The sequence below is a fragment of the Danio aesculapii genome, chromosome 16, assembly GCF_903798145.1.
Source record: "Danio aesculapii chromosome 16, fDanAes4.1, whole genome shotgun sequence".
Classification (NCBI taxonomy): domain Eukaryota; kingdom Metazoa; phylum Chordata; class Actinopteri; order Cypriniformes; family Danionidae; genus Danio; species Danio aesculapii.
The window spans coordinates 25567898-25592925 of record NC_079450.1 but is presented as its reverse complement, the minus strand read 5'-3'; the positions used below and the strand labels follow the sequence as shown (position 1 = coordinate 25592925).

Genomic DNA, 25028 nt, shown 5'->3' with positions numbered 1-25028 from the left:
CATCAGAGATTTGAATTTGATGCGAGCAGCAACTGGCAGCCAGTGCAAACGGGTGAGTAGCGGAGTGACATGTGCTCTTTTGGGTTCATCAAAGACCACTCGTGCTGCTGCGTTCTGAAGCAGATAAAGAGGTTTGATAAAATCTCGTTTTACGCTTGAACAATTAAATGAATGCTTAAGTTTATTTAACTGATTGTATTTTAATTACATTAAGATGTCGATGCTGTAAAAAGAACCTTATACATTTTTAAATAGTCACAGAAACCTTTTACCGGAAGTTTACCGTTGGCTGAAAAACACTAGCTAAGTATGTAGCCCATTGTCCTCATTTTGAAGCCACTGTTTGTTGCATTTAAAGTTATCATAACCAGAGTTTTTTTTATGAGTCGAATATGTTCTAAAGAAATAGGGCTGCATGATTATTTGAAATTAAATCATAACCACGATTCAGCTAAAGCTGCGATTCTCATGAACATCTTGTCAGGGAAGCACAGCTCTGTGATCAGTAGTAAATCTCCTCCAAAGAGAAGAGGGAAACTGTAAACATGCCACAAAGAAAAGACATGGGAAATCAAACAGAGCAGAGGATTTAACTGATTTTATGGACTCAACGTGACTAATAAAATCAACTACAGAGTCCTCTCACACAACTATTTATTTCAAACAATCGACAGAACATTTTTAAGTGTGGTATTTTCACACGCTTTCAGATCAGCAGCAACACAGACATTGATCACTGAGAAGAAACGTAAACAGCAGTCAAATTACAGAATCATTCTCTTCAATCTCAGGACCACATGATTAAATAGTCCACAATCTTTTGCATAGCATAACAGTTTACTACGGCTGTCTGTGTGCTGCCCCATCTAAAAGAAACTGGTGGAGATTTACAGCTGAGAAGAAATTTACTAGAGGTTTTGAACCTACACTGGTCTCACGGTTTTGTTACGATTATCATGCCATCAATTCGGTTCAATTTGATATCTCGGTGCATCTCAGTGCATTGACGATGCTTTCCATACACAGTTTTATATTTTCACAGCAATTCTTGTATTAAAATGTATAAATATATTTACATACTATTTGTAATACAATTTTGTCCTTTAATACAAACAGTCATATATAAACTGTTTGTCGGCGTAATTCCATTAAAACTACACTCCACCAGTCCTTATTTCATAAGTGCATCCAATACCTCAGTTTGTCATGGGGGGCATGCATGAAATATTCTTGAATGAAAGTGAAAATGCCAAACTGCAGTCAAAATAGAAAAATTAAAAACGAAACACCTGAAATTACATGAAACTCCAGAGAATATGTGGACAGCGTGGTGACACAACTACATTAATCGATCTATGTGCTATAACATGTAAAACGGGATCATAAAAGGAACATTCAGAAAGTATGTAAACACCTTAATCATATTATTGTCTTATTCAGATTAAGGCAAACAATTTGATTACTGACGTCAATGTAAAAATAGTCACTGTTGTCTTCATCTTGTATGACCTAACTGAACAAATTGACAGCAATCTTTTAATTATTTTGGGATTGATTAGGAGTTTTATTTAGTTTGAGCACAATTTAAAACACAAATGAATCAAAACACACTGCCAAGCCAATGAAAGCTTTCATTTTACCTATTTCAGAGGTGTCATCTGAACACAAGCATGAGCAATCTCAAGCCTTTGGATCAACACTGATAAACATGACAGCCTGATATAACGGCTCGATATTCAACTGTCAGAGCAAAATCTACCACAGGATGCTGCAAACACAAACAGGAGGTTGGACTCCTGGGAGGAAATAAAGGAAAAGGTCTAGACACCGACACACAGATGGACAGATGTCTCCTGTAAGCATGCCAGACAAGTGGCCATGAATACCATGATAATGTCAGATATTCTGCCAGAAGAGTTTCAACTACAACAATCCATGACAGAAAATTATAGCATTCCATAGCTGCGAGGTCAAAACAACAATGACTGACAGTTTCACGTCAGCTAAATCAGACCAAAACCTTCCCACAATTTGTCTTTCAAAGTCTCTCTTACGATGGTTAGATAATGATGGGCCATGCATGCATGTTGTTTATTGTGCAATAAACTGAGATGAGCGGTCATTTGCCCTAGCCATCCTTCGATATCAGACCAATCAAAATCAAGTGCTCCGCAGAGAATACTGAAATAAACATTAATTTAATTGTCAATCACACAAAACTAGAAGCAATGATGTAGCCGCTGACCCAGAAAGAGATGATGGCATATAAAGTTTTAACATCTTCTGTCTTTAAGGAATAATTCTTCCGAAAGTGAACATTTATTGATAATATTATGTTATTTGATATAAATGTAAACACTTTCGGGGCATTCAAGATGGTAGTTTAATAGTGTAATTTTGTTTAGTTGTTGTGAAGCACTTTTGCCAGCCCTTTGGTTGTAGTAAGCAGCTTTATACAGTAAATATATAAAAGTTGATGGATTGATTTGATTGATTGATGTGTGCCAATCATAGAAAGTGCATAAACTAGTAAAATCAACCCACCTTTTTACATAAACCCTGAGAAACTATTCAAAAAAGGGATTTCATTCAAGGGCTTGCTTAGTGGTTTCTTTAGGTACTGTTCGAGTAACTGGAGTGATGAATGAGTTGGCAGAAAGCAACATCACAGGGTCATATTTGCTGGTATATTGGCTCAGTTAGAATCAGAATGACTGTCTGGCACGTCTAAAAGTAGATTTTAATTGAGGAATTTAAAAAGCTGTGTTAGTTTGAGCTGCAAGCTTTTTCAGACTGTATTTTGACTAAAAAGTACCATTTCAAAAAAATGATTCCGTTTTTTTAAGTGTGGATTAAAGGTAACAAATAACAATGTTGTAAATTATCATAGATATATGTTATCGCATACAGACCCTGAGCATGCGTCAATAGCGCCGCCACATTTGTAAAGTGCTCCCAGGACAAATGTCATTCAGCCGCACTAATTAAGAATAAAGCCAATCTGAAGATGCTGGATTTTTGTGCTGTGTACGGGTGTTGTAACGATCAAACAAAGAAAACGAAGCATAAAGGGATAACATTTCATTTGTAGGATTCCGCTTTTTATGTTTTTGTACGTTCGAAACTTTTGCGCCAAACAAGTAACGTTACTGATGATAATACAGTCACTTACTGCACTGACCATAAGGCAAAGAAAGACCAACTTGCACCATTAATCCATTAATATCTTCAGTGTTGGGCATAGTTACTTTTGAAAGTAATGCATTACAAGTTATTCCCCAAAAAAGTAACTAGCTGTATTACTTAGTTACTTTTTATGCTTAGTAATGTGTTACATTACTTTTGAGTTACTTTTTATTACCTGACTGGACTGAGGCTTGATCTCTTTCAGAAGTTTTTTCCATTCTTTTTTTTAATAATCTACACCTACATTTACCTTTAAAAAATATATATATATTAGGATAATGTTATCAGAGAACTTCCTTACCCCAGAGTTTTACATGCCGTATACAGACTATTGAAAGTTTAAAGCAATGTGTTTGCTACTTTTGTACTATTTGTCTTAAGTAAAATCACTGTCCACTGAGACTATAATCCCCTTTGCCTTTCCTTCGATGCATTCAAAATAATGAACACGTTCTGTTATTGACGGCATGATTCATTGTGACTAATTTTAATTCAGCCTTTTTTTAAAAGCTAAATAATTAAACTAAAAGTAACTCAAACAAAAAAGTTTTAAAAAAGTAACTCAAATATTGTTACTTATTTTTTAAAAGTTACTTTACTTGTTACTTAGAAAAGTAATATTATTATTACGTATCATGTTGCCCCACCATGCAGCAATACATTTAATTTGAATGTTTTTACTAATTTAAGTGGATTGAACATAAAACATTTAAGTCGTCCAAAAAAACTTAAGAACTGTTGATTCAGTTAATTTTAAATAAGTAGTTTGAACAAGCAGCAAAAACATGTTCAATGCAGGTTGCAAAAAAAAAGTTTTGTCATTCACTAAATCATTCAAGAAACATGTCAAAAAATGCAGATTCATTCAGTTACCAAAGAAATAAATCTAAGTGAGTCACTGAATCATTCATTTTTAAAAATTCATTCAGATTCATTTAATATAATTTAAATAGATTAAATAAGCATGAAACAACCACTAAGTGCACAAGACACATTTTCCAACGCTGTGTTTAGTTTTCGTTTCAGTTTCTCTTTGAGCACCTCTCCTACCTTTTCTGAAGAAAGGCCAGCAGGTACACGCCAGCGCGGATCTCGGTTCAGGACTCAAACAGCCCTCTAAACACATAAACAAAGAGCCAGCAAAAGAACTAAAGTCCAAAACACACATCCACATTAGCGAGTGCAAAAAAAGTAGACAAAACGTCAAATCCACATTGTCCTAACTCAGTCTTTAGGTACACGTTTCAGACATAAAAGCCTTTGCAAACATATTCAAGAAGACAATACATTTCAGTAGCTTCCCCAGAGTGACAGTATATCCAGCTAATCATAATGTGTCCAGACTGGCTCGTGCTTCATGTAATCGGTTATCCAGTTCCTGTCCACTTGTCCTGAGGAATCCAGGAGAACACACAACATTTCCTGACAAGATGGTCATGAGCCAAAGACCTACAAAATCACAACACTTGGGTTAAACCAGCTGACAGACCGCAGGCCCTCACACTGGCCTACATACACAAACGGCTGTACTCACACACAAGTAAACACACGTGGTTAAATGGGACCTTGTCCAGAAGGAGGAGTCCATGCACATATCTGACTGATAACGCTGCTTAGCGTTTATAATTCAATCAAACTCTGGCCTGCAGCATCTGAAACAGTCTGTGACAAAACCTCAGAATACTGAACATCAGTCCAAGTTTATACTTGAAATTAAGATGTATTATTGACAATCCAATTACAAATGAACGAAGCTAAATACGGCTGCATGGGGTCTTTAATGTTTTAAACGTGTCCACTTTCAACCTCTTTACGAGGAATTTAGAAATCAGATCAGATTGCTTTCGTAGAGTAAACATTCACGTGGCTGAATGTGTTTAAAGCAGCAGCATGACAGAGATGTTCTGGAAGATTTCACTGTTTTATACGATTGACTATAACCTCGAGCTGGACGATACACTGTAAAAAATGCTGGGTTCAGTACAATTGATTTGTGTTTGGACAGCATGAAGAAATTAAGTTAAATGATTAGCCTTTACAAATTTAAGTGGGCTGAACATAAAACAATTAAGTTTGTCCTGTTAACTCGAATTGTACAATAAAAAAATGCTGGGTTCCACGCAATTCCTTCATGTTTTTCCAACACATATAGATTAAGTTAACTTAATCGTTTTTACAAATTTAAGTGGATTGAACATAAAACTATGAAGTTGTCTCAAAAACTAATTAAGAATAGTAGTTGTTTCAACTCATTAATTGATTGAATGTATGGTTTCAGCTCAATTTAAATTAGTTTGAACAAACAGCAAACACCATTTTTTGAGTGTATGACCTAAAATCAAACCCATGATTAATTAAACACACCACCTCGGTTTCGATTATTGAATGACTATATTATTGTCAGTGTATTTATTTGTTTACTTTTTCTCTCACATAGTTCATCATGTTTTTATTTGCACTATAATACAAGTATTTAAGGTATTTTATTTACTAAAAGAGCATGTTTCTTTTCTTTAAGATAATAAAATAATTGAAGGAAACACACTATTTATGGTTATTTGATAAAAACTTACAGCCAAAATCAAAATACAAACAGTCGTCTTATTAAAAAAAAAAAAGGTCACACTTCAGTTTTAAATGTTAAAGACATGTAAAAGTAGTTTTTTTCTTTTGCAAATGTTAAAAATTGCACATTTTATTGTCAAAAGCGGAAAATAACCAGCATTTCCTGCAAGCAAAACTGAAGTTTTAAAAAACATCAGAGATCTAAATATTTCCCATTTTACTTTTTTTTTTTATTATAGAACTTTTGCTGGCAGTTTAATCCAGTGAGGCGATCCTTATAATTTAGGGAATAAGCTGAAGGAAAGTATGTGAGTGATGCTTGATAGGTCGATTAAAAATAAAAAGAACTATTGCTACTAATAATCTGTCAGGAGTCGGAATATTAATTACATTGTCTGCATTTGCTGGAACTGATTTGAAAAGGGAAAATGTGGATGACACACAAGCTTTATGCCCACCCAATAACAAATTAACCAGCAACAAAGAATATATTTTACCTGATATATGAGAGAATTCGCATTTTAATGTTTTTTAAGCTAAGTGGTTGAAAACTATTTATATGGGTTGAATTTAAACAAGCAATTTATATTTAGTAATGTTCAACTTTTAGTAAATCTTTTTTTAGTGTAGGTTATGAACTTTGGTTTCTATTAGATTAATCATCCAGGCCTACTGTAACCACATTATAAAATTGTACAAGAAACAGTCAGCAGTCATAGTAAGTTTGATTCACATATTGACAGATTGTATTGGTAATTATATGATGCAATGAACAGTTAAACACTGCTTCCATTTTTATTAGGCCAATTTTCACTGCATATTGTCCTTTACTGGAAATGACGTTTTGATTTTTCCTGGCAGTAAGAGTGAGTTTATTTAACTGACTGATTCACCTTTCATCTAGTTAATGTTTAATCAACTGAGCACAATCTAAGTTTATTAAAACAACACTCTCCACTAATATTTTTTTAAGTTTAATTCCTTGTGAAACTCTAGTTTTATCACAAATCTAATATTGATATCATTTTCTGATGACTGATCCAGATTTCACTAGTTTGTTCAATCAAAAAACATATATATTCATGTGAGTGAGTCATATTTGGAGAGAGTGTGAAGTATGTTGGTATCATCACGCTACTCCGAGGTCTCCGGGCAGCATTTTAAAATAATTTTTAATCCATTTAGGAGCTTATGGAGTTATAGCACTTATACCAGAAATAAGTAAGATTCAGAACAGTGTGTAAGCACAAAAGGACAGGATTCTTGAAATTTTGTTCCACTTGGGGCCTAAAATTTTACTCAGAGCAGCTTTATGCATGTTAATACCAAGAAACAGTGTCTCTATTAATAAACTGGTTTAAAATAATGTACAAGAGGAAATATCTCAGCCTTACATGGGGGTGGGGGAGTTGACTATTGTCTAAGACAATGGGCGGTCACTGCGTCCTAAGTAACTGCTGTAAGCCACCTGAACACTGTGCTCTTTTGCTCAAGCCCAAAATATTATGAATCTTGACACTAAATATGAGCACAAGAGATTGCACGGGAACACCTGAGAGCATTATATTTAGCTGCACTGTTTCCATAGAAGAAATAGGTCCAGTAGCGTTACAGTGAATGAAATTGGAAAATGACTGTTCATTCACTAAGAATTATTCACATAAATGTTCTTGACTGAACCAAAGGCAAGACACAGAAGCTTTGTTTCTGTATTCAGTGACTGCCATAGGAGCTTTACAAAACATCAGTCATCCAGGCCTGAATAGTAACTTTCTTCACAAATGCTTGCTGCTTTATTGAAACAACAAAACAGGACAAACTTGGTACCAAACTTTAAAGTGAAAGTTGTGACATAAGCAATCAAATTTGGCTCCATCTGTTAGAGGTCTCTACACTGTAAAACCCAACAGTCAACTTTATCAAATGAAATGAGTGTAGTTAACTCAAAATTGAATGAAAGTTAATTCTACTCATCTGAAAAGAGTTTCGAACTCTTTAAAGGTAATGAGTTACTTCATTACTTCAACTTAAATGACATAAGTTCACAATACTCATATAGATTAGTTTAACTCAAATGGTTGGTAGCTATCAGTTTCCTCAAATAGTTTGAGTTGCCTTAACTCAGTTGGTTTGAGTTCTCTTCATTTATTGGGTTTTACTGTGCACAAATTGCTTTGTTTACTCAAATAGAACATAGCAACCGTAGTAAAAAGCACTTTCTATATTTAAGTAATTTTTTTGTTTCCATGTATTAAATAAATAAAACTGCCACTTTTCTAATTAAACGGCAAATTTAAATATATGCAATAGCCTAGTGGTTAGCGCGGCGACATATGGTGCACGTCAGGGTGTCTCGAGTTCAAATCCTGGCTCGAGGACATTTCCCTACCCTACCCCTCTTTCTCCAACTTCACTTCCTGTCTCAATAATGTTCTATCTAATAAAGGCAAAAGGCCAAAAATAAATCTTAAAAAAAAATGCAAAGATGAATGAAGATCTCAGAATATTAGAATTTGGAAGAAAATAAGGGTGTAATTGATAGGAGAATTTTTAATTTATTTAATTAATACTTACAAATTAGATGTCTTAACATTGTATAAATAAATGAAATGTGATAGTTTAAAAACAATTTAAAAACAATAAAAAATAAATAAAAGTACATTTCTTGCAAATAAAGATGGTTTCAAAGTTTACAGCGTACACCAAATACAATATTGCATCTAGCCAAAAGCGAAAACAAGATTATAATCACTGGCACTACAGTGAACACCATATATTAATATACCAAAAAAAAAAAAAAAAGAAAAAAAAAGAAAAAAAAAAAGAAAAAAGAAATTGTAATTTTAATTTAGAGATTTTATTTTGCCTTTTTGACAAATCACCCAGCCCCAATTTAATCCCATTTTCAGATTTCACATGATTCTCAAAGTTAAAGCAATGAAACAATAAATGCAGGGCAAAAAATATATAAAATATAAATAATATATAAATATTATCTATATCTATATATCTATATATATATCTATATATCTATATATATATCTATATATATCTATATCTATATATATCTATATATCTATATATATCTATATATCTATATATATCTATATATCTATATATCTATATATATATATATATATATATATATATATATATATATATATATATATATAAAGATATAAATAATATTTATTATTATAGATATAGATAATAATTATTATTTCTATATATATATATATATAGATAATATATATATATATATATATATATATATATATATATATATATATAGATAATATTTATTATTATAGATATAGATAATAATTATTATATATATATATATCTCTATCTATCTATCTATCTATCTATCTATCTATCTATCTATCTATCTATCTATCTATCTATCTATCTATCTATATATATATATATATATATATATATATATATATATATATATATATATATATATATATATATATATATATATATATATATATATATATATATATATACATATATACATATATATATAATAAATAAAAAACCAAAACATTATAAAAATGACATTATTGAAATGGGTGTCATTCTCATTTTACAACAGTGTGCATGTTTTGCCTTCACCTTATCTTTCTCTCAGCAGTCAGTGGTCTTTTCAAACAGCCCACTCTCCGCCAGAGAGACTGGACACCACACAAAAAGCTCCTGTATCTGAGCTCAAGAAATGTAAGCCGAGACATCTGATAGTGAGAGTGGTCTCTTTCTCTCTCTCCTTGTCTCCTTCTTTCTCTACCTTCACCGCAGCTATAGGTTAAAGAGAAGCTCTTTTCAAAGCCTAATTCTGCACAGACACACACGGGTCCAAACAAAAGGGACACAAAAGCTCCAAGCAGACATATACCTATTATTTGCAGCAAACTTACAAGTCCTTAGAAAGAGTGAACATGTTTCTGTGCCTGTGGAAAGGCTTATTCTGACTTCATGCTCAATTTCTCTACAGACAAGAAAGAATTTAAAAAAGTCTGACATTTCTTTGCCATATTAGATCTAAAACTCCGGACATGAAAAGTGCTTTTTTAAAAAAAGGTGTTCTTGTCTTGTTCCTCTTCATGTACTGTACCTTTGCCTTGTCATTGCTCTCTGTCCTTATTTCTTTGTTCTTTGCTTCTAGAAAAGGTCACTTTCCATCTCATTATGTGTATAACACTGTATGGCAATCGCATCTATTCTCCTTTCAGACACACTGCTAATTCTCATCTTTTAACGGCAGTATTTTTATGTTATTTTTTTTGCATAGCAAAGGAAACAATCTGATTGTGGTGGAGCCACACAGGAAATCTGATTTCATCTTTTTGGCCTGGAAATTTAGAGAAGAAACAAAAGGATGCTATTATGGGGAAGGAGTGAGTATATTACACAATGAGTTATGACAAAATAATGAAGTAATAATTCACATGAACAAAAATGGGTGGTGGTGAGCTATAAATTCCAATTGCTTTGCAAAACTGTCTTTGCTAAAATGCGAGAAAAGCATTGAAAATAAGAAACATATTCATTTGTAAAGGCAAATAATCTCTATAGTCTGGTAAAAATCAATATTCAAGAGAAATCAACTACTCTGTGAAAAAATATCTGTTCATTAACAGGTTCCGTATCTAGTGGTTCACAGTTTTTTCCAGTTTATTTATGCTTGTGAATTGCATTATGGTAGTTTTATCTCTGCTCTGTCCACTTTTGATGTTGAAAACTCAACAAAGTGACTTTTATTAACATTTTAGTAGTTTGAGACAAAATATTGTTTAACAAATAATTTTGCATGCTCAAACTCTAGTGTGACCATGACTTCAGTTGTGCGTTATTGTTGTAATAATTCAATGGGCTGTTGTCAATTGTTCCTTGCTTAATGGTGATCATTAGTGAATGCAAAGCAAAATAAACTAAGTTTGTAATAGGGCTGTGCAATATGGGCAAAAGAAACAGACCATGATTTTCTTACAACAATATTGCGATTTCAATTTTACTCACGATTTTGACACATAAAGACGTTATACAGTGTAAATCTGTAACATACTGTATTTCCTAAGGAAAACAATTAAATCTTCATCAAAGACCTGTAACGTGAAGGCAAAAAAAATTAAAATCACCAAGTAAAGGTGTAACAAACGTTCTGTTTGACCATGTCAGAAGTAGTTGCGCGTACTATTGTGTGTGTCCACAGATTTATTTTTGCCATGCATAGATAATAGACCTCTTTGTGACGCTTGCAGGAAAAAGTCCATTCACATATCGTGTCTTTTGCGCAAACAAGTTCAGAATCATGCAAGTTACTTCACAAGAACTGAGCGATCAGCTTCATACTTTGAATAGAATATACTCATTTCAGTAGACTAATTACCTCAGACGAACACAGAACACCCAAACACCCAGTGCTTTTTAATTCTCTCCATAAATAATACTTGTATGGGAACTGCAGGAATGTTTTGTTAGTTTTTCATCCTCTGAGAAAACAGCTGATGGGTGCCGAGCAACAACAAAAGATCATGAGCTCAAAGCATGATGAATGCTGAAGGAAGCGACGCACCTCACGCTTTCCATGCGTATTTAGACGCGATATGTGACTGACAGGTCTTAGAAATTACCTGATTCTGCGATACATCAGCCTTTCTCTATTCAAAGTAATCCCACACCACAGATGTTAACTTTTTTGGTCACCAAATCCTCCTGTGCTGAACTTATCATCCCTGTTTATGCAGGCTATTTGTCATTAAGTTCAATCTCCTGTTCTCACGCTCTCTTTAGGCATGCTACGTTATGATTGGTTCAAACAGCATACTGCGGGAAAATCATTCTGCAAGGCGATTTAGAAATCAGGCATGTTCAAATTACAATTTCGATATGACTTCAATTAAATCGCACAGCCCTAGTTTGTAAAATAAAAGAAAATGTACTGGCAGCTTATTACCATGTTTTTGTACCATAATTTACAACACCAACTCAGACAATATATCATTTTAAACTAGTAAAATGTCAATTAAAATAATTTTTTCAAACGTTTCAACATCAAAAGCTATTGGAGGAAAGATCAAGGTTCAACAACTCAATTCAAAAGCCTAAATACGTGAAAAAACATAAATCAGAAAACACTGAAAACTGTCAATTTACAGATATTTTTGACTGTGTAGTTAGATAATACATTTTTTATTTTTTATTTTTTTTTATTTTGGGGGGTTTTAATCTTTTATTGGATAGGACAGTAGAGAGGATGACAGCAAAATGTGGGGAGCAGAGGGAGGGGAAGGAGCGGCATAAGACCTCGAGGCGGGAATCGAACTCAGGTCTTTACTTAATTAAGTAAATGTATAAGTTTTTACAAATTTATGTCATGTTGCTCTAACACAACTCGATTGTGTGGAACCCAGCATTATTATAGTGCAAGTATGAGAGAAATAAAACTAAATAAAAATGTAAACAGAGCCATAAAATGTATACCTTTGAGATTGAAGGATTCTAAACCCCTTTCTACTTCTATGTGGATTAAAGTGTCATCCTTTAAGCCTTTGAAAAAAAGTGTGTTTGTTTGTTTGTTTGTTTGTTTGTTTGTTTGTTTGTTTGTTTGAAAAAGCAGCAAGATTGGTTTGTCAAAAACTGGGGCAGCTTCATTTTGTACTTGGGTATATAACAGGACAGAATGCTTAGAACCTGACTTTTTAATGTTTCATTTTAATCATGGTTTATTTGTGGCATTATGGGTTGGAGCTTTGGGACATGTGTAGGGCGGTATGTGTGGGGATGAAAGATCTATTTAGGTTATTCTGTACTTTTTGTTTAACTTAGAAAACCCAATAAACAATGTTACAAAAATTGTAAACAGTCAACATGCTCTATTAGCAACATGTATCATCCCAACAATGAAACTAAAACCAATGATAACAAGCATTATTATATTCTGGTATGAGGCAAGATTCCCACAGTGGAGCACCAATGGGAATTGGGCCCTCAGTAATGAAGCTCCACTCCACCTACATGACTGCTCTTGCACTGATGTCAGCGGACAGATAATCAGGCTGACAGCAGCTCTCTGATTGTTCATTAAACTCAGCCTAATGAGTTGGAGCTCTTAGACAGAGAGCTGAATTCTCAGTCCTATATTACAGAATAAAATCATTCATCACTTGCTGCGCTATCGTGGCTGCTTTTCCCCGAAACAGTCTATGAAATATCCCATACTTAGACACAAGTCATACTTAAAAGAAATAAGACAATGCACAGATTTGCTAAGAGGATACGGTTTACAAGCATAGAGGCTACTTGGAGGGAATGTAAATGATAGCATCAGTAATTAAAATAGGACTCATTTTTTGGTAATTACAATCTAACCTTGTTATGACTTGTTGCATTTGTTTGTCCAAAACTGTGCCATAAGAAAGAACATAGGCATAGGTCTCAAACTCAATTTCTGGAGGGCCGCAGCTCTGCACAGTTTTGCTCCAACCCTAATCAAACACAGCTGATCCAAATAATCAAGGTGTTCAAGCCTACTAGAGACTATTAAGCAGGTGTGAGTTGGAGCTGGTTGGAGCTAAATTAAGCAAAGCTGTGGCCCTCCAGGAATTGAGTTTAGGAATCGGTCAGGCAGCAAGGTGGCGCAGTGGGTAGCACGATTGCCTCACAGCAAGAAGGTTGCTGGTTCAAGCCCCGACTGGGTCACTTGGCATTTTTGTGTGGAGTTTGCATGTCCTCCAGGTGCTTCGGTTTCCCCCATAGTCCAAAAACATGTGGTATAAGTTAATTAGGTAAGCTAAATTGTCCGTAGTGTTTGAGTGTGAATGAGTGTGTATGGATGTTTCCCAGTGATGGGTTGCAGCTGGAAGGGTATCTGCAGCGTGAAACATATGCTGGATAAGTTGGCGGTTCATTCCGCTGTGGCAACCCCAGATCAATAAAGGGACTAAGCCAAAAAGAAAATGAATGAATGCATGAATGAAGGTTTGAAAACATGGAATGTAATTCTGACTTGTTGTCAATTTCTGTATTAAGCGGCCTACATGATGATAATCTTACAATGTCACTATCAGCAGTATAAAATATGACAATAACTGATAAATAATGCATAATGTTTTCTGCTAAATCTATGTACAATATCCTGCTTATCTTACAAGGCTGCATGCCACAAAACTATACCACTCAAAAATGAATAGTAAGAGCTGAGTGACATATATTCACTAATGGTCATAGTACTATTAAGCAAGGAACAATTGACAGCCCATTGAATTATTAGAACAATAACGCACACCTAAAGCCACATTCACACTAGAGTTCAAGTTGTCGTACGGAGCTGCGAAAAGGGGTGAAATTAAACAATCTGATTAGACATTAAAAAAAATTGGAACGATTGGTGCATATTTTAAATGTCTGTACAGAGAGGTCATGTTTTGATCTTCTACTGGTCTCACACAATCATGCAATGCGATTTCGCAGGTCAGAGTTCACCATGCTCGAACTTTGCCACGCAGCAACATACAAAACTTGACGCTTAAGCTTGCGTTTCCAGTCTGTTGGATGCGAAAGTCTATGGGGCAAAAAGTGCAGTGTGACCGCGGCTTTAGGTGGTGATGCATTACTTTCTAATTATTTAATGGATCAGTCAATTATTCAGCTTATAGTATTGTTCCCACACCAAACGACACTGTTCAGATGTTCTCCGACAGATCATGTAGATATTATTAGTTTCTTATGCATTTCATCCAAAAGCCTGCTGTTTTGGTTAGATTTTTCACTGTTGTAGGCTGGTAAAATAACTGAAATCAACTCCATGTCCTAACTACACATCACACAGCGCTGTGACACAAGACACAAGGTATCTTTTCTATGTTAAAAGGAGTACATGTCCTAACCGTCCATGACAGTGATGTGCATAAAAATTATATTTTAAAAAAGGTTTCTATTTCTATGATATCGTGGCTGAACAACAGCATAAATTGACATGATCTTGTCATGCCATGCGTTGTTAAGACACGGTGTATTGTGATCAAGACCTGCCTGGAACTACTTCAGCTGTGCGGATCCCTGAAAATAACTTCATACCTTAAAATGTTCATCAGCCAATAAGAATCAAGCATTCAACACCCCAGAGAATAACACACCTCAGAATGTTGTGAACCAGAATGAAGCATTTGAGAGAGCAGTGTAATAATAAATCCGGTCTCTCAATTTTCTCCAAAGTCTAAATGAAGACACGATACTGAATAGTGATTACTATGTGCAAAATTAAAACAATTTCTATGCTGGTACAGAATAAGGTTGCAGTCACAATACATATCAAAAAACAGTTAGCGACCAATACTTCAGAAAACACAGCAGTAAGACTGAATCTGTGGTATCAATTTCAATCTCTTGCAAGATTCATCTAGCACTATAGATAAAACTAAGCAAAAACCTGAAATACTGATGTAATATTATGAGAAACAATGAGTGCAATTAATCCGTGTCGGATTATAGCACAGCTCTACAGTGCAGGTAATACACTAATTGTCTACTGTCAAAAGGGGACCTAATATGCAAAACTCACTTTTATAAGGGGTTTAAACACAGTTGTGTGGCAACAGTCTGTGAATATAACCAGCTTCTAATGGAAAAATGTATTACATTTTTTTACAATTTCACTTCGTCTGCAAAAACACTTTGATTTATATAACTTCTTTGTACGTGTCATCAGAGTAGGAAAGTCCCGCCCATTGGTGACGATCACTCCCTCTTTAGCATAGAACGCTAGTCTTGTTTTAGAATCTGCCATTATGCTGACACATAGACATTTGTAGCTCTGCACTCTTTTGAAAAGAAGGCTGGGAGCACAATCTCATTTGAATTTAAAGCAAGGGTAACCAAAATGGCACAATTAGCATCAAAGCATAAAAGGGGCAGTTTCAAAGAGTCACTTACTGTACGTTCACACCGAAAGCGGCAAAAGCATCAAAGAAGCCGGAAGTCATTCGTTGTTAATAGGTGCCCGCGACAATAATTGGCAAGGAGCAAGGCGCATCTTCGCCGGTGTAGGCATTGAGGAGAGTTGAAATCAAGTCAACTTTATGGTAATGAGCTATGATGTGGTTCGGCGGCAAGCAATCAGTATGCAGAAGAGGAGTCCAGAGAACACAGTCACTGAACTTTGGTTCCGACCACAGTTGTTCCCAAGAGTTTGATTATTGTGGTCACCGGATTTACAATGTGTTCTTACAGGAAAATACTTTTTAAAAAGTTACAGGTAAGTTACTGATGTGCATTTATGTTTTTTTTCTTAAAAAAGAAGAAATCTCTTGCTATAAGGGCAATACAAAACAGTATTGCTGCTCCAGAATATTTCAGACATATGGACACATATTGGATAAGTGAAGCAATGCCACAACACACGCAACAACTTGATCTTCCATAGTTAAATGAATTTGATCATTTTCAAGCTTAAAAGCATCTTTTTATGCGGGAATGTAACTGATTTGCTGATATGCTGCAACGACCCTTTAACTACGAGATCAATGTAGAGAATTTTGATGCTCCCGCTAGTAGAGCTGTGAAGGCAGACATTATTGTCGCCAGAGCGAACTTTGACGCTCTCGCCACCTTTGGTGTGAACACACAGATTCAATCTAGGGACATCAGAGACTTATTTTACATCTAGGTCCCCTTTAAACTAAGCCCAACTTAAAAACCAACACTAGTACTGAAAAACAAACAAACAACCTGATAGGACATAATGTAGCTTAGGGCTGCACAATATATTATTGCAGTATCGTTAAGCAGAAGCTGGTATAAGATTCTGACGGTATGATGACCTTCACGGTTTGATGGTATTGTGATCACTGCTCTAAAATAAGTTCTTTGTAAATACGTCAGGCTAAATAATTCAAATGAACTATTGACTTCTGCTGTCTCCTCTAGTTCCAAAAACACTGATTTCTTTACAATTTAAAACATCTTTAAAGATCTTTTCTGCTGGAGATACTGTTGTCCTAAAAATCAACAAAAAAGGTAAATCTTACATACCTTAGGAACGGTATATCAGAAAATATTCACAGTTTTAAAACCTTGACTTTTCCAAACCGCGGTATACCTTGAAAAGGGTTATCATCCCATGCCTAATCGATATCACAATGTGCATATTCGCAATAGTCACATCGCAGAATCTAACCAGTAATGACAGTTCAGAACACATGGGAATTGTGGAGTCACTGCAGAGTTCAACCATAAAGTTAATAGTCATCTGTAAGTGTTTTTAAGGTCTGTGACAGTGTGAGCATTTCACTAGAGTTTAAAGCATTCAGGCACAGGAAATTTGTACCATTTGTAACTTGAATAAACATTCATTTATATAATAAATAGCATTATTTAACATTTGATTATTCAATTTCTGCATCTGAATGTGATTTAACCCCCACAACACTGTTTAATTAACTTTTATCTTAGCTCTATTGTCTTTGGCTATGCCTGTAAATAGTTTATTACATTAAGCATGATTCGGTCCCCTTCAAAATCACCCAATCGATCTAAATGAATGAATTCTTTCCAAATAGAGCTATTCAAGTCATCTGGTGAAATTCGATATCAATCGCAGTAAAACAAAACATCGCAATGTCAGATTTTTCCAATATTGTGCAGCCCTACTGGAGCTCCTAGACTCCTAAATCAATACTCTACATCCTGCAAGAAGGATCCAGCGTGAAACAGTATCGTGGAGGTTTGCTGGAAGCGGGTTGCAGTGGTGTATCTGGGTGACATACTTGGCAGAGGGGGAGGGTAGGAGTAGACGCAGGCTCCTCTTGCCCAGCACAGAGGGAAGGGACTGCAGCCGCTGCTCTCCATCCGCTGGCCTCCTCTCTCGTCTCTCTCCCAGGCCCAGCGGCTCTCCGGCTCCCTGCCACGGTCATAGGGAGCAGGGGGAGACCCCGGCCCGCCGCAACGCACCTTGACCAGGCCACCAGAGACGGCTTTCAAAGAGTGCGGCGTGGTGTGAGGTCACAGGAAGGTGATTGGACAACTGACTGAAGCTCAAATCCAAAGGTGTGAAAACATGAAGAGATCCACTAGGATTTTAGGAACGTGGATGCAAAAAATCCAAGACACGCTTTCAGAAAACCACCAATGTAAGCAGTGGAAAAGAAGATGCTGAAGTGACAAGGAAATCCCACAGCTGTCCGGAGTAATCCAGAGAAGAGATGCAGAAACGTCGACAAGAATAATCCTCACATGCTAAACGCTTCCTTTCAGCTGCCTTTCTGAAGTTCATCCAGATTAAAAGAGACGCTGCGGTGACGACGTGTGTAATTTTCACAATCCAGTGGAGTGTGTCAGGAGAGAAAGTGTGTGAGAGAGAGGGAGAGAGAATCAGGCCAACTGAACTAAGAGGAGGGGCATCTGTAAATATGCTAATTAGTCCTGTGGAACAAACTTCCATTGGCTGGCTTGGTCTTGTTTACAAAACACAATGAGCCAAAAGAAGTGGCCGATCAGGTTTTTCAGGGTCAGGGTTTGACCAGGATTATTCTGTTGGGTGGTCCGGCTTCTGTTTACATTCTCGGTATTGTGTTGCATAATTAAAGTATTATTAGTTGTTACGAGCTCCTATAATCACATTATGAGTGATGGAAGAAATGATATATGTTTGTAGCTCAGCATGGTGGATATTCATGTCGAGAGGGACTGGAGGAATGTCCGTCAGGTACCTGACAAAGACTCAAGGAAGGAAGCCGGTTTCCTGTTTTTGACAACAGCCCATAGTTGCAGAGATGTACGTAAATAAATGATGAAACATCACTGCAAACAAAGCTTAAAGGGATAGTTCACACAAACAAATGTGTCTCACTCTGAAGTGCTCCCAAGCCTTTAAGAACTTCTTTTTTTCAGATGAACACAAAAGAAGCTATTTCGAAGAATGTTGGTAACTGATAGTCAATGAATTCCAAAAATACTAGGTCCAACAAAATAACTTCAAAAAGAAATTAGTTCGGAAGGTAAGTAAAGAATCAACAACGCCTTTAAGTCTATTTAGCAAACAAGTGCATCAACAGCTTTGCGAATACAATCCTTTATGTTGAGGAACGCTCATTAAGGAGATGTATGATTGTGTGTAATCCCAAGCATGCCATTTCAGCTTACTAACTACAGTTAAGCCCTTGTTCTGTGCTGTTTACTGCATCTCTAAGAAATCACATCAGAGCTTTATCACAATTCAACCTAGGGCTGGGCCGATAAACAATATTAAATCGAATCACGATAAAATTTATGTCAATAAAAATGATAAGCTCTGGACGTTTTTACTCTATATTGATTTAAGAGTCAGTCACACAGCAGAAATGAGCAACAATGGTGTACCGAATTTTCGGCCACCGAAAATTTATCAGCCAAAAATGTTATGCCATTTAATGGACCCTCTAATTTTTGTAGCTTCGGTCATTGTTGGGGTACTTCTTTAAATCTGGAAGCATTAACAACTTATATCGAAATATATATTGTTATCGTTCTATATGGAAAATAATTATCGAGATTGCATTTTTGCCATATCGCCCAGACCTAATTCAACCGGTCTATATTCTGCTAGGCTGAATCATAAAGCAAAAATCATACAAATTAGGAGAGATATAGAAATATCACATGATAAGAAATAGCATCTGAGAAATTGTTATCAAGTGGAAGGTTCTTCCACACTTTTTCCTTAGCTTTATTAATCTTTTTCTTTAAGTTTTGCTTTCTGTTCTCATCAAGACAGAAATTTTGGCAAAAAAAAAAAGATTGATGTGGATATTTTAATAAAAAGTGTTGGCATAAAAATTTTTCAAAATTTACTTTTACTTTAAAAAGTAGATTAAAGCTGTTAAAAGGAACAGGAATTTCTGACGGAATTTCTATTTGTTTTTACATTGCAGTAAATAAGAAATCTGTAAAAAATTAATAATAATAATCATAATAACAATAATACATTTTATTTATAATGCGCTTTTCTAAGACCCAAAGCGCAACAACAACAGAGAAATCAAACATGCAATAAAATACAACACATAAAAGAGTTTTAAAATATAAACAGAATAATCAAGAATGTAAAAATGCAGTCTTAAAATGATGAATTTTTAAGCATCTTCTTAAAACTATCAACTAGCGTGGAAGCATTTCTTACAGAATAAGGGAGAGCATTCCGCAATATTCTTTTAACTCAGAGTCAAAGACATCAGAAAATTGTATTTAAATAAAGCAGCTTTTCGGGTTAGTTTTAGCCTTTTTAGATATGGAATTCAAGTTGTTTTTGATCTGGTAACAACATAGGTGTCATTTGGTTTAATGAAAGATACACTGTTAAACCACCCAAAAAATTAAGGTAACTCAACCCATTTGAGGAAACCAATTGCAATAAACCATTTAAGTTCAAAAACTAATCCTAATGAGTACTGTGAACTTAATCCATTTGAGTAAACGAAGCAATTTGAGCACAGCAAACCCCAGTAAATAAAGTGAACTCAAACCAACTGAGTACTGTAAAACCCAGTAAAGACAACTCAAACCATTTGAGGAAACTGATTGCTATAAACCATTTGAGTTAAAAAAAAAAAAATCTATATGAGTACTGTGAACTTTTTTAAAAAGTTCAAGTAATGAGGTATTTAATTAACTCAATACCTCAGAGTTCAAAACTCTTTTCAAATCAGTAGAATTAACTTAATAAATTTTGAGTTAACTCATTTCATTTGATAAAGTTGACTGTTGGGTTTTACAGTGTTTATTGGTGTAAAAACTATAGGAACTATAGAAAAATACACACTTTTAGTTTAACTAAGATTTTATATACTACAGCATACGTAATGGAGGATTAGTACAGTACAGTAACAGTTTGATAAATACAATCTATAAACAAAGGTCAAGAAAGCCAGCAGATTTCTGCATTATGTTGTCTTTAAAGTATAATCCCAGTCCAATCCATGTTTGATTGCAAAGCATAATGCAAAAATACATAATAAGTGGCTGTTATTCAAGAGTTTCACCTGATGTGTTTGCCAGAGATATTCATTACCATTCCAAGCACTGGTTCCTATAGGAAGGGCAAACAGGTCATTTCCTGCTATACTAACCACATTCTCAAATATCAGCTAATAGGCCCCATTTTGCGCTTAATAATGGTCTCCATAGATGCCATACAGACACACAGGAACTCTGTCTAAACCAGCCCTCCTTCTCTCCAATAGCCCTGCCCTTGGCCATGGAAAAAGAATCAACGTTAAAAATATGAAACATCAGCTGATTGGTTGGACATCTCGAATCTGATTGGACAATGTTTTACTCCCTCACAAAATAATGAATGAATTGAGGATGCACCAGACTACACATTAAACAACATTCCCTAAAGGCAGATAAAAAAAAAACTGTAGAATTACGGCTATAAACCAAAAACCCAACTGCTTTAAAAAGCATTTTTACATAAATGAATAAAACATCAAATGAGAAAAAGCTGGTTATGAGGGGAATTAAAATTCAGCTCCATTGTCATATGGGCAGCCCAAAGGCAGCTGACAGGCTTTGGAACAGAATGTGCCGATCTGCTTTATACAGGAGAACACGCTCTGCCCAATTCACATTCAGTAAAGGGTGGATTAAGGTTAGGTTGACATTTCCCCCGATCAATTTAAAATCCATTTCAGGGAGAAAGTGAGAGAGAGAGAGTGTGAGAGAGAGAGAGAAAGTGAGGCTGTCTTACCTGCATAATATGATATCCTTGAAATATCTGCAAAAAGAAAGACAGGATAAAGTTAGAGTTTATAGAGTTGCAGAAATGATCTACAAAAGATCTGAAACTGCATGTGTGCATGTGGACCAGTGTGTGTTTAGAGAGCCCTCTAGCTGTCAACTGCTTTGGTATTCTACACATTTACTCCAAACAAATCACTTACAGTCAAGACCAGATATCAAGGCTAAGTTTTTGTGACAAAACAACCTCTGGTACAGGGAAATAAAAGGGAGTATGATAAAACATATGAAACTATGTTATTACAGTTAAGCACAAACTGTTTGTAGACTAATGCAGATACGATAATGCAATGTATTTTTTATTTAATGTCATGTCTGCAACCAAGGCTACTTTCATGGCAAGAACATTTCAATAATAAACACACAATTAAAAACAACTAGCAAATGAACACATAAATTAAATAAGATTTTTCATGTTAATACATGATAAAAATTCTGAATTTTTTCCTTGTGTCACCTTGTTAAAAATCTCATTAAGAGAGTTTACTTCATAAAAAGTCTTCTGGAATCATTAAAAGCAGGACAGTCCAGTAAAATGTGTTTTACAGTAAGGGGAGTTGTGCAGTACAAACATTGAGTGGGGTCTTCACCTCGTGAAGCAAAAAGGCATGGGTTAATCTTGTATGTCCAATACGACATCTAGTAAAAATCACTTGATCAAATCTAGTCTTAAAATGTCTTAAAACTCTGAATTTCATACAGTTTATTATTTTCCAATGCATCCCAGCAGATTTGGTAAATGCAGATCTAGTTTGAACTTATCTTATTACTAATTCCAACTTGAAAAGTACCTAATTTGCAGGCTGAAAAGCTTTCTTTGAAGATCTGTAGCTTATAATCTAGGATTTCTGGCTTTTAATGTATATCAGCTAGACAGCTAACAAACTGCTAAACAGCCGCAAAACTGCCCTTAATGCTAGTAGAGTTTTCATTCCTTTTCTGTTCTGTATGGAGTAAAATGTAAACAATTTGCTGTGGAGAGAGAGAGAGAAACTATCCTAAATCTTTATAACATTCAGCTTTATTTACTGTCATTTCACAATTGTACTGAAAAGTACTCATAAAACATATACAATGATGCAATGACATCTCAATATAAAGCATTTTACTCAAAACATTATTCTGAGGCCCCGTTTACACAAATACGATTTAGTTTTAAAACAGCGTTTTAGAATGAAAACGATCTACGTCCACACTGGCGTTTCACCTAGCATTTCTGAACTGCTCTCCATCCACACTATACCGCTAAAAATGCACATCACATGACCACAAACACACTCTGGCATGCGCTGCAGCGTATGCATGCATTTGAGCTCCAGGCGGTCAGTGGGTGCTTTGAGCACAGAACCCCAGCTGAGAGTTGTGCATGTCGGACGGTTCATCAAGAATCTACCGCTGGATCTAATCTCACTATATTTGTTAAACGTGATGTTTAATTCCTCTTGTTGTCTATATCTAATGACATATTCCCCCACTTTGGTCTTGTGAATCTTACTTGTTCTCAGGTAATGTGTTTTGGCTGAGCACAAAGAGAAGTTAATATATTAATTTATGTAACCACGTACACTGATTCTGCACATTTTACTGATTGCTTGCCTTTATTGCCTATATATATTTTCTATATAAAAAAATTTCCTGCATAAACATATTGTACGTTATACTTTTATTATGGCCATTATTAATTATTAAACAGATATTCAGCAAATAAGAGGGTATGTTTAATATTTTTCACTTGAAAATGAAAGGAGGCAGTTATGTTATAGGCTCTGTTTTGTTATAAATATGCATACTGTGAAGATGACCCTCATATAAATATGTAGCGACACAATGCCTCAGCATTTTTGGTGTCTGTTAAGTTGTTAATCTCAAAATGAAAATGGGCAGTTCCTTATATCATGTCTTCATTTTATTGGTAAGAAAGTGAAACAACGTAGCCAGGGTGATGTGAATGACATTATAAAGTAACCTACACTTTTCCCTTTGAAGATTTACCCAATGTGTCCTCTGCAGTTTGTTTTCCATATCAAACTTCGAAGTCTGAACTTACAAGGAAAGGATGAAGACTGAACTATGTGTAGGCTATATTGAGAAAAAAGCCCCAATTAGATGCAGCTATGCCTCCGTATTCAGATGTCTTCGTTTTCCCCCATCCACACTGACACAGAGCAGCAGCGTTTTAAAATGAAAACAGCCTCTTCAGAGTTTCAAAAATTTTTAAGGCTCGAAAACTCCGGGGTAGTGTGGACGGAAGGCGTAACCGTAGCAAAACTTATGCGTTTTAAAACAAAAACACATTAGTGTCAACTGGGCCTGAGAAACACTTGAAAACAAAAAACAAACAAAAAAAAAAAAAAACGCTGACTTCCACACAATTCCCTCATGATGTCCCAACACTAATCAATTAAGTTAACTTATTTAAGTAGTCCCAACAAAAACCTTAAGAACTGTATTCTTTCCACTCATTTTAAATAAGTAGTTTGAGTGATCAGTAAAAATGCTGGGTTCCACAAAATGCCTTAATGTTGTCCCAACACAAATTGATTAAGTTAACTAGTTAAATTGTGTAATTGTTTTCTTAAAAATTTATGTGAATTGAACATAAAACATTTAAATTGTCTCAAAAAAACTCAAGAATTAAGTTGATTCAGCTCATGTAAAGGAAGCAGTTTGAACAAGCTGCAATAGCTATTTTTTTGAGTCAAGTTAAATGTGTCAACAATTTAAAATGAGGTTTTTTATTACTCAAAGCCAACGTCTCAATTTCTGTGTTGAACACAGCAGGACAAAATATAGTTCTATTCTATTTAGGGGTAAATAAACAAGGGTACTAAAACAGATTTTTGTTTGAATAGAAAAAGAACAGTAAAAATTAACATGAAAGAAAAATGTCTGGAATGAACCGCCAACTTTTCCAGCATATGTTTTACACAGCGGATATCCCTCCAGCTGCAATCCAGTACTGGGAAACATCCATACACACTCATTCACACACATACACAATACAGCCAATTTAGTTTATTCAATTGCCCTCTAGCGCATGACTTTAGACTGTGGGGAAAACTGGAGCACCCGGAGGAAACCCACGTGAACACGGGGAGGACATGCAAACTTCCCACAGAAATGCCAACTGACCCAGCAGGGACTCAAACCAGCGACCTTCTTGCTGTAAGGTTACAGTGCTAACCACTAAGCCACTGTGTCACTCCCTCAGAATGAATCATTTAAATATTTTGAGAATAAAATAGAACAGAGCAGACTAGAGTAGAATAGAGCCGGATTACATGGAATAGAATAGAATCCTGAGATCATTAATAAAAACATGAACATGTCTGAAACAGAACTGAACAACATCCACATTAGAGCATGGCCGACAGAAAGGACTGGGGGCAGCATGAAGCATAGAATGAGGTCATTCTTGAGCCCACTGTTCACTCAGACTCTACCAGAAGGTCAGCCAGAGGCTGAGCCACAATCAGAGCCACAGAAAACTCTGTCTCATT

At 35.3% G+C, this 25028-nt stretch overlaps 1 protein-coding gene across 13 annotated transcripts in view; it reads right to left on the bottom strand.

Moving 5' to 3' along the window:
* The window catches only part of ptk2ab (protein tyrosine kinase 2ab), a 119718-nt gene that overhangs the window by 76271 nt on the left and 18419 nt on the right, over positions 1-25028 (bottom strand). For 4 of the 13 annotated variants that reach the window (XM_056475843.1, XM_056475847.1, XM_056475846.1 and 1 more), the window contains exon 1: positions 4237-4682. In XM_056475843.1, coding sequence (XP_056331818.1) covers positions 4237-4360 — 124 coding nt within the window. In that variant the 5' untranslated portion in view covers positions 4361-4682. Of the gene's footprint in view, positions 1-4236; positions 4702-17519; positions 18073-21478; positions 21506-25028 lie in introns of those variants that run through there. The other 9 variants (XM_056475851.1, XM_056475853.1, XM_056475852.1 and 6 more) reach the window with 5 other exon arrangements.